The following is an 11,382-nucleotide window of genomic DNA, read 5'->3' on the forward strand; positions in this document are numbered from 1 at the left end:
TTAATAACTAATGGAATATTGTCCATGTTAAATTTGAATATATTGCTAATTACATTTTCCTTGTTTTGTGATGGATTTGCTTTATTTAAAGGCGCTGAAAGTGACAGGAATATGATTCCGGTGATTTGTGCATTTTAATTGCCCACGAAACAATGTGAATTTGCGATTCTGTTTGTAGATTACAAATACAAAATAATTGTGTAAATTGGTACTCAAAATACCCGTCAAATATAGTAAAATGTATGAATATTAAAAAAAAATATTACAAACAAACGTATAATAATACATGTATTAAAAACAAAAAAGTTGTACAAAATAACATTTCCATTTTCTTACTTTTACATGCAGAAGTACCATGTGAACTGTGTACTCGTTATTCTAAAAACATAGCTAAACAGATTATATTAGACGGGCAGATTAATAGCCTCATTTTCAACTCCAAGTTCAATAATATCGCAGGGTAATCTTCGGATAAAAGAATCCGTCATGGCAATTTGTTGCCTTAAATGTCGAGTTAAAGAATGAAATGAATATCTATGATGGTATTTATACTCTTTTGTTGAACTTGGTTTTGAGAGATGAGGCTTTTAACGAGTTTGTACAATAAAGCCCCATAAAATGATAGTTTATCGGATATAACCTGTTCGTATAGTTAATATTAGTTAATAAAGTCCATTTTGCTGTTTGTAATTTATTTGTTTTCCTATTTATGGTGTTATATTGCTTTATTTCTCCCTTGTATCACGATGTACATCATTTAAGCAGTCACGTAATAGCTCAATCACCGGGGGAGGTACTCATGTTTGGTGTGGGTTAGTGAGTATAATTATATGCCTCCAAGAATCAGAAAGTGCCTTATAATATTTATACCCATTTAGCAAGAAAATGTAACCCACTTTTACATACCTAAGACCCAGAATTTTGACGAAATTTAAAACAATTTTGCGACATTTGGGTTCCAGTTTGGTGACAATGGTGTATTTGTTTAGTTTGCTACGTGGTAAAAAATGAGCTAGCTGAAATTCACCCTGAAGAACTTTTACCTATTATAGCAGTTTAGCATAATATTGTCCTGGTGCATCCCGTTCGAAATTCCGGGAGCTAGTCCTGGCTGCGAAGGTTTAGTGCAGCATGCAGTCTGCTAAGTGTGTGCGCTTTATATAGCTATTATAATAAGTCCCTGATTTGTTGTTAGTCCATATAAGATAATTAAGTAGTAATGAAGAAGAACGAAAGAACAGTTTACTAACCCAAAGTGTTACAATTAGACAAGACAACAAATAAAAACAAATCACGACCGGCACACAACCCAACTTGAAAAAAACAAACACAAAAAACAAACAAACAAAGGAATGTGCCAGCATGAGATTCGAATCCACGACCTCCCGATCTCTAGACGGACACTCTATCCATTATCATGATTAGGCTGCCAGCACCCACTGATAAACGGTGGTTGAAACTGGGTACTAATGTGAGCAGTCGAGGTATACAATACACACAGACAAATATTACGCAAGTACACAAATACAGGAGACTGGGGAAACGATTAAGCATCAGTAATGATCTCCTGTACTTGCGTAATATTTGTCTGTGTGTATTGTATACCTCGACTGCTCACATTAGTACCCAGTTTCAACCACCGTTTATCAGTGGGAGCTGGCAGCCTAATGGACAGAGCGTCCGTCTAGAGATCGGAATGTTGTGGGTTCGAATCCCATGCCGGCACATTCCCCCAGGCACATTCCCTTGCTTTTTTTTCAAATTGGGTTGTGTGCCGGTCGCGATTTGTGTGTATTTGTTGTCTTGTTTAATTGTAACACTTTGTGTTGGTAAACTGTACTTTTTTTAAAAATTTATTGTATTCAGTTTTCTCTTGTAGCGAGCAATCGTTACCTATTGTGTTTGCAGACGTTCGATGTGAATTATGTACTCGTTATTCTAAAAACATAGCTAAACAGATTACATTAGCCGGGCAAACTAATAGCCTCATTTTCAATTCCAAGTTCAATAATATCTTCGGATAAAAGAATCCGTCATGGCGATTTGTTGCCTTAATTCGAGTCGAGGAATGAAATGAATATCTGTATAAATTATGATGGTGTTTATTCTCTTTTGTTGAACTTGGTTTTGAGAGATGAGGCTTTTAACGACTTTGCACGATAAAGCCCCATAAAATGATAGTTTATCGAATATAACCTGTTCGTATAGTATCTTTCGGGGGAGGTACTCAAGTTTGGAGTGGGTTAGTGAGTATATATTCCTATGAGAATCTGAAAGTGCCTCATATTTACCAAGAAAATTGGACCCACTTTCCCCCTAGACCCAGAACGTTGGCCAAATGTAACACAATTTAGCGACATTTGGGCTCCAGTTAGGTGACAATATTTTTGGGTTATTTGTTTACAGTTTGATCAGGTCGTAATAGGCGGGAAACGTTAGGCTTTCACCTGTCTGGTCTCAATTTTGTGTGTTAAAGAAAGTAGACAAAGTATAGGACTTGAATTAATAATTCGTGATGCTTCTGGTGAGATGTCACAAGGAAATTCTCAAAATAAAATATTTTGCTATTAATCCGCGATGTTATAAGGCCCGACGATGAGCTGCTCAAAGTATAGTTTGCTTCGTGGCGAAAAATGAGCTAGCTGAAATTCACCTGGAAGAACTTTTACCTATTTTAGCAATTAAAACTGCTATAATAGGCATAATTGTCCCGGTGCATCCCGTTAATCTCCGGGAGCTAGTCCTGGCTGCAAAGGTTTAGTGCAGCATGCAGTCTGCTAAGTGTGTGCGCTGTGAGGAGTGACGAAAGTGGTGACGAAAGTGAGGAGAAAGTAGGCGAAGCCAACTTTCAACCCGATGAGTGCGCTCATAGAAACCTCATTCCTCCAGAAATGTAAAATAAATATTATGGTAACTATACGACGTCGTGCAAATTGCGGAGTTTGTCTGAAGACATTCTTTCAACATTTTAAAACCTAAACGAGCTACCAGGCAGGTGGAAGTACAGAATGCCGAAATCCCATCATTTAGACATGGACTTTTTAAAACCTCATCGATGTACCATTGCCAAGATTTCAAAACATATTACGGGGCATAATGTACCTTTTCATACCAGAAGATGCAGGGGCTATAGACAGTAGGGCCTCTAAATAATAGATGGATTATAGGCAGTATATATAAGGGCTTCTAAATTGTAAATAACTAAATAAGGTACCTGAAACGCCATTACGCTAATTGCTTTTGGTATAAAATGATGAACATTTTGGATTTTTGTTTGACAAAACCAGGTGAATGTTTACTCACTACAATATTTCGTCCTACACATCGGAGGACTTCATCAGGTATGACCGTCATGGTCATTTGATCCACTTTCTCCATCAAACAAGTTTGAGTCTCTTTTCCACACTTCAGTAGAGGAACGTGACTTTGGCCATCCTCTCTGTTTAGTGTTTAGGGTCTTGGTGCATCATCTCCTTATTTCCATTGCATCCGAACTTCTTTAGATCTTTTGTCGTAGGCCTACTCCCGCCCTAGGATCTTTGATTCTTCCCAGTCTATAACATAGTTAGCCCTTATCTCCAAATGATGGAGCAAAAATGGAGCAAAATTAAGGGACGCTGTTGATTATGCAGTCAGCGATTTCGCCTTTACCTGTCCATCAGTAGACTTAGCACACGCGTATGCAAAGGCTGATAATCGTGTGTACGACTACAGATTTACTGAAACGGCTCAAACAGTCCATTTCCAGATTGGATGGGCATCCTACATGGAGATGAGATTGCATATATTTTTGGCATCCCTTTGGATGATGGACGAGAATATCCTTTTAGCAAAAGAGAGAAACGTCTAAGTCAGAGAAAACTTATGAAATATTGGGGCAACTTTGCCAGAACTGGGTGGGTAAGTTATTGATTGAAATAGTGTATACTGATACTATAATAGAGCAATACTTTAACCAGCAAACACTGTTAGAACGTTTGACAGAAAACGTTTTACTCAATAAAGGGTATAAAACATTTTAATAACAGCCAAAAAACATTTGTAAAAACTTGATGCCAAATATTCCAACATGCTATTAAAGTGTTGACGAAATGTTTTGCAAAAAAATGGTTGTCCAAAATATTTTGCAATAACATTTTCACAACTTTTGTGAAATGTTGTTGCAGTGGTTTTTCATATAAAACATTTTAAAAATGTTTTCATGACCTTTATATAACCCGACATTTATTTTTATTTTTGCATTCCAAAATTGGCGCTGAGATAGCAGAGACACGTCAAGATGTTTCTCTTGTTTTATGTCCACTAGCGGGATACCCGCGCTTCGCGCGGGTCCCCGCTAGATGAGTAAATGGGAGCGTTCACCATAACAGGAAGAATTACTGAACAGATAGAATCATTGACCCGTCCATGTACCTTTTTGTCCTTTATTTTTCCTTCTTTCCGTATCATGTCCACTGGTCTCTGGCTCGCAAGTCGCGTGGCTCTGCGCCGTTTACTCGCGCATTGGCGTAGTGCGCATTACGCACGCGGCGCCGACGCGCTGCCGGCCAGCTGCAGTGACGCGTAGGCTGGCAACTGATTTTCATAACAAAAACCCCGTTTTTACTCATATTTTCACTGTTTTTGCAGCCAATTCTTGACCGTTTTCAATCAAATAAAGTTTAAACACGTTCCCGTATATTCCCCGATCTCCCGTATGAATTTGGCAATATTTGGATCGAAACTAACGGAGCCTTTGATTATCTCACATCTATAACAAATTACCGAGTTGCAAAACTTTTCGGGATAAAAACTCGAACGGTGGTGATGCAACTGCAAATTTTACTTTTGCAAACCTAATCATACACTGAGTTACGCTGCATATTCACCTCATTTTTTTCAATCTTAGTGATTAAAGTCTAAAAATGAGCAAAAATACCTTTAAAAATATCCAGGGACCTCAAAATAGTGAGCATCAGTTTCTATGCCCACCTAACAACTACATCGCGTCAAACAAAATAATCTTGCGTCTTTGCGTATCAACACGCCGCGTCAAACAAAAAACGCGTATCATTTAATTCGCGTCATCTCGCGACATCGCGCATCAACACGCTGCCTCTAAAGCAGCTGGGAATAAATAAACACGGGAAAATCAAAATGAGTGAGGAGAGTGAATGGGTGCTATGGGTTGGCGATATAATTTAACAATTCACGATGCATGGGTGACCATCAAACTTCGCAAAAATGGCAAAAATACAAATTATAACTTTTTTGAGCATAATTCCTACTAATATAGGCCTACTGACTTACAAATTGTACATTTTATGTTTCACATAAATCACATTCACAAAATTTTTAGCAGTTGACTACGAAGAAGTACTAAAACCATGGTAGGGGAAGGTGGGGCATAACGGACCCCCGGGGCAAAACGGAACCACCTGGAAAAATAGGCCTTGGCAATACTGCCGTCTATGCAAATTATATTGAGGAACACAAGTATGGCTACGAGGATTTACAACAAAATTTTTATCTGAAACAATCCACTGACATTCGAGCAAGATCGAGTCAAAAAATTACTACCCGTCTGGTGTAAGATATGTAGATTCAAGTTATATTGGTTAATGGTATATTAAAGGTAAATACAAACTTCAACTGAATATATAATTTTTACAGTCATATTACTTATGGTGACGTCACAGAGCATCCTCAAAGTTAAGTGTTCCGTTATGCCCCACCTTCCCCTACTATGGACAGACACAGATCAGAAGAGACAGAGCGGAGAAGAGGGATGTGAGCTAAAGGGGGAAACGGTGGAAAGAACGGGAGGATAGAGGGCAACACGGGGGGGGGGGCAACAAAAACAAAGTTGATTAAAATGAATTAAATGAAACGACTGATCATTCGGTAATAAATTATGGAGTTGGTAAAATTGTTCGCAATAAAAACTCGGAAGGTGCATGGTGATGCATTTGGTAAAATTGCATTTATTTACGAACCGCGAAAGACGGGTGACCGCTAGTACATATAAGTCACAACATTCCCCTATTTATAGTAAGATTTTGTGGCATTATGACCATCGTGGCCAACTTTATTGTTTCACAGTACGCTCAAGTTGACATTGGGAATCCAGTGGATACTTCAACGACAAGGTTGATACTGAACCATAGCGGGATATTTGAAAATGAACATCCTAACGTGAGTACTGTGCTTAGCCCGGCCAAAAATCCAAAATGTTTATTTACTGCTGAACAAACCACTGGTTCAAACACAGATTCTCTAATTCTGTGGGTTCAAATAAAGTCATGAATTCAGCTTTTGGTATGCCTATATTGCGCGTATTTACGCGTATAATACGCGTTTAAGCATGCGGGCAGGGTCAGTCACTAGGTAACGCGTTGTCACTACGCGCAACACAGCAACGCAAGCCATGTGCTGCATATTATCAAGGTCCCCACACAATGTGCTGCACGGGCATGTAAAGTGCAAAGCACGGCGGCCCGCTTGCGCCTTGTTTTACGATCCTTTGGCGCGGCGGGCAGGGCTAGGCTTCAGAAAGATGGGGCATAATAGGCCTACAATACAAAATTTGAACCTAAATTAGCAATATATTTGTTTGTGGCTATGGAACTAGACTGTGATGGTTCTGTCAGTCATGCCAGTAGTGTTGCTAGCAGTCGTCAGAGCAGTGCGTCAAGTCAACGAAGTGTACGAAGTGAGAGCGGTAGGACAAAATCAGCAATTACAAATGCCTACGGGGCACTACGAAGACTTGTTACACGCAAAGCATCCAACAAAAGAACAGACTCGCCACATCTACCAGTAGACTGTGGTTCCGAACTACATGAAAACGAAAGTTGTACAAAACGGCAGGAACCTACACTGTTAGAAAGTCTACACTCTACAGACCACGAACAGGTCGCAAAAGGTTCACAGGCAACGTCAGATGATCGAAGTCAAAAACAAAAGAGAGATGAAAAAACTGAGCGTAGGCCTAAAACTGCGAAGAAAACTACGAAAACGGTCAAAGACATGCCCAAACCTTCAATCCCCAAGCCACACGCACACAAACCTGAACCATTAAAAGCACGTGGAACAAAGGGGCAAGATGCTTATGCGGATGCTCTTCATGAGGCGGCGAAATCGGGATCAGATGGTGAGATCTTAGCAGCAAAAGGTATCATTATAAAACGAAAACTTGGTGAAGGAACGTATGCTAAAGTTAGATCAGGATTTCACACCAGGCTTCAGCGTCCTAGTTACGTGGCTGTTAAGATCATATCTCGAGCTAAAACAAACGAGAGATATCAGCGGAAATTTCTTCCAAGAGAACTCGGTGTTCTCCGTCAAATTAGACACAAAAACATCATTCGACTCATCGATTGTTTCGAACATGGACCAAAAGTGTTCATGGTGATGGAACTAGCAAATTACGGTGACTTACTCGAATACATTCAACGAAAGCGAATTTTACCAAACGATCGAGCACGTTATATTTTCACACAGATCCTTGACGGTCTCGAGTATCTTCATCATAAAGGGATTTTTCATCGTGATTTGAAATGTGAAAACATCTTACTGAATGTAGGGTATAAAATCAAAATAACTGACTTCGGATTTGCGCGGGAGTGGAGTGATGCACATAATCTGTGTCGTACTTTTTGTGGAAGCGCCGCGTATGCATCACCGGAAATCTTAAGAGGAATTCCATATGACCCACATGTAGCTGACATTTGGAGTATGGGAGTGATTCTCTTTATTATGGTAAGAATTGAAGAAGAAATAAGAACTTAAAAAACGCTTTAAACTTATAATTTTTAGTGTAAGTGTTATAAAGTGCTGGCTTGAATTGCTTTTTCTTGTTTGCTTGATTTATCCAGCGTGTTTTATTTGCCATTTACGAGTTTCCATGGACGTGGAGAGGGAACACGTCCCTTAATCACAATCTGCTCAAATTGTATTGCTTCAGCAGCCATTGATTTGGACGCAAAAAAGAGAGTAAAGTAGACTTTCCTGTCTTCGGATAACCTCGCAAAAGCTACTTTTTCCTTCGCATGACACAAAACAAATTACCCTTTTGGGATCACACCATCAAGTTCCTATTTTATGTGTTAAAAGGCACAGAAGATTTCGTCATTTTCTCATGGTTAAAACGCATTCAAAACACCATTTTGCTAAAAGTTTATGATATATTCTACTCCAGAACCTGCATTTTTTTGGTTGTTGAGCTGCTAAATTATCCGCGGTGATGCTTCGAACACGATTATACCAATCTCTACACAATACCTTGTGTTGTGACGTCATTTGGTGAATTTAACCCCAAACGTTCCTAAAATTTCATAATTTTATTTAAAAAAAATCTTTTTATGCTTAGATAGTGAGCAAGACATCCACAGAGCACAACTATCACTAAAAATGGGCTCGCCAGCCTTTATTCCAAACTTTTTTCCCCATTAAAATCAACCAGGTATTGTCAGTGAATGGGTTGTTATATACAGATAGGCGGGGACCTGATTTAGTGGTGTGATCTCTTTTAATCAATTGTACCTTATTATTCGCTTGTTTGATTGCTTGAATGTTAATCAATCTATCAAGCGAGCAATCAAACAAACATGACTGGTCCATTTACATCTTTTCCATCCTTTTATTATCATCAATTTATATTCTCCATATGGCTGCATTTTTAATCAAGCAAAAGAGACAATAAAGTAACCTCGCAAAGAGTTATTTTATCCTTCACATGACACAAAAATAAATTACCATTTTCATCAATTGTACTTGATTGTTTGATTACTTGATTATTAATCAATCTTATCAATTAATCAAGCAAACAATAAAAAAACTTTGATCTATTTACAAAAAACAGCAAAGCAGTCTTTCCCGTCTGCGGATAACCTCGCAGAAAGTATTTATATAGTCAATGACTGCATGTTTAAGCAAAAGGGACAGTAAAGTAGACTTTCCCGCCTTCGGATAACCTCACAAAAAAGTTACTTCATACTTCGCATGACACAAAACAAATTATCATTTTAATCAGTTGTACCGACTGATCCATTTTCTAAAAAAGTAAACCTTTTTCATCCTTCAACAATTATCATTAATTTGTATTCTCGATATGGCTGTATGTTTTAAAAAAGAGACAATTAAGTAGACTTTCCCGTCTTTGGATAACCTCGACAAAAAGTTACTTTATCCTTCCCATGACTGTATGATTAGCATTGCAAGAATGCAATTTGCAAAAGGATCATAACCCTTCGAGGTTTTATCGCGAAAAGTTTTCCCAACTCCTTTATTTAGGCTACTATAGATTGTTTCGTATTATATCTTTAAAAGTAAAGATGATAAGTACATAAAATTATACATTTTCAGAAGGAAAATGATGTTAGCACAGCAGATTTCTGACAATATGAGCAGTCTTTGAGAAAAGCGCCAAATTTATCTTCTTTAAAATAACTATGAGAGAAAACCCCGACTTGGTCGGTTGTCATCTACAAATTTTCTGGGTTAGGGGCTAGTTGTATTCATAATAAACTTACATGCATTCAAGATGTGAATGGGGATATTTCAATGATATATCCCTTTCATGTTTTTAACCAGTTTAGAAGTGTAAAAATATTTTAAACGCTTATAAAATACATTTAAAATGTATTTCTTTTTTTTAGTTTTCAAATATGGTTTGGGTAGGCTTAATGGTAAACACATTTAAAATGCATTGTAACGGGTTGGATGGGTGGAGGTACTCGCTTCATGCTACAAAAAATCTTTTGGTCTTGGTTGACAACTTTTTAAACCCCGGGTGAGGAAGGTATGCAAGTGCACGGTTCTGGTGGAAATGGATCTTAGAACACTCCAGTATCAAATTGTATTTAGAACAAATGTATCACCGACAACTGACTTTTAAAATTCCATTTTGAAAATTTCAGGTCACCGGTACAATGCCCTACGATGACTCCGACGTGAAGAAGATGCTGAATATAATGGCTCAAAATCGTCTCGATTTCCCGCGTAAAAGAACCGTCTGCTACGAAGTGAAAGTACTCTTACATTCAATCTTATATTACTGTTATCGTGATCGAGCCACTTTGAGTAAGATACGTCATAGTCCATGGATGCAAGGGCAGTGTACGATGCCACCATCAGAGGATCCTGCTGGTTCGTCATCGACAATGTTAACACCAGGGTCTGATCCTGAAGGGAAGAAGACGCCGGTGGCAGCTCCAATGAACACGACTGGTCCAGGACAAAACCAAATGGTCGCTCAAATGGATCCTAATGTCCCTGGTACTTCCTCTTTAGCTCCTTCTTGATAAAATACTTTTTGCGTATTGTTTTCTAAGCAAAGAAGATTTATGTATATACCTTTTAATTACTCTTCTTTGTGGTAAAATGACAATGGACAATGAGTGTGATTAAAAATATTTTTCTTACATTGAAAATGCTTGTAATGTTTTATTATTAGTCTAAAAAATTCAATTTAGATACATGTATCCGAACATTATAGGAACAATCATGACAATGTTATAAATCGTCAAGAACTTTTGGGAACTATCACAAAGGTCCATGATAAAAAAATCCAGCATCAAAGGTCCATGGGGGCGGTAAAGTTCACTTTTTACATAGAAGCTGATTTCTTTGCAAAAAACAGGTCTGCATTTTGGAAAATGGTGCCATTAATTACAGCTGTACACCCAGTGAATTAATTTCCCTGATTTGAGGGCAAAATTAAATTGCCCACCCAGTAATTTATCCTTATTTACCTCCCTGGACTACAATAATCCTGATGAGTGATTGTGGGAGTAAACTGCTCATTTGCTCAGGCTAATTAATAAAAAGTTGGTAATGGTGAGTTCAAACAGGTCACAAACACACGTCAAGAATCACTAAATGATACAAGAGGATATATCCTGAACAATGAATACAAACAACTGAAAAGAAGGGACACCAACTTCATTTGAGGACAAATGCAGGAGAACAAGAAACAATAAATGTAGGCAGTTTAAATAAAGTTTGACAGCCAAAGATTTCCAATTCCAACCCCACAGAAATGTAAAACCTGCCAGAAGGACAAGAATAAAGTAAACAATACAAAAGTGCACTGGAACAAGTGATGATAATCACTGTGCACTTTAGCAGACAATCTAAACCAAAAATACAGACAAAAACAACAGCCATTTCGAGCAGATATCATCATAAACTGCTCTTCTTCAGGGACAAATACATTAAATCAAACAACTAAAAATTAGTGGCAGGTTCAACTGAAGCCAGTAGCAAACAAGACACCTAGTTCATGGCAATACCATATGTCTTCACACAATGAAGTTCACTACAAAAATGCATGTTTTTAAACAATTTATTATCTTAAATACTGTTTGTTGAACATTTTACAACAGTATGAAAAACACCACC

General features: G+C 38.0%; 1 protein-coding gene across 1 annotated transcript; it reads left to right on the forward strand.

The window, feature by feature from the left end:
- The first annotated feature begins 6,041 nt into the window (after positions 1–6,041).
- Positions 6,042–10,368, forward strand: LOC140154286 (testis-specific serine/threonine-protein kinase 3-like). Its single transcript, XM_072176867.1, has 2 exons — positions 6,042–7,740; positions 9,900–10,368. The coding sequence occupies exons 1-2, from the start codon at positions 6,601–6,603 to the stop codon at positions 10,281–10,283; spliced, it is 1,524 nt and encodes a 507-aa protein (XP_072032968.1). The 5' UTR covers positions 6,042–6,600; the 3' UTR covers positions 10,284–10,368.
- Positions 10,369–11,382: the final 1,014 nt, after the last annotated feature.

The sequence above is a fragment of the Amphiura filiformis genome, chromosome 6 (genome assembly GCF_039555335.1).
Source record: "Amphiura filiformis chromosome 6, Afil_fr2py, whole genome shotgun sequence".
Classification (NCBI taxonomy): Eukaryota; Metazoa; Echinodermata; class Ophiuroidea; order Amphilepidida; family Amphiuridae; genus Amphiura; species Amphiura filiformis.

Coding starts and splice junctions, on each gene's coding strand:
- LOC140154286 (XM_072176867.1), top strand. CDS start 6,601: ATGGAACTAGACTGTGATGGTTCTGTCAGTCATGCCAGTAGTGTTGCT. Junction 7,741..9,899: donor GAGTGATTCTCTTTATTATG/GTAAGAATTGAA, acceptor TGAAAATTTCAG/GTCACCGGTACAATGCCCTA.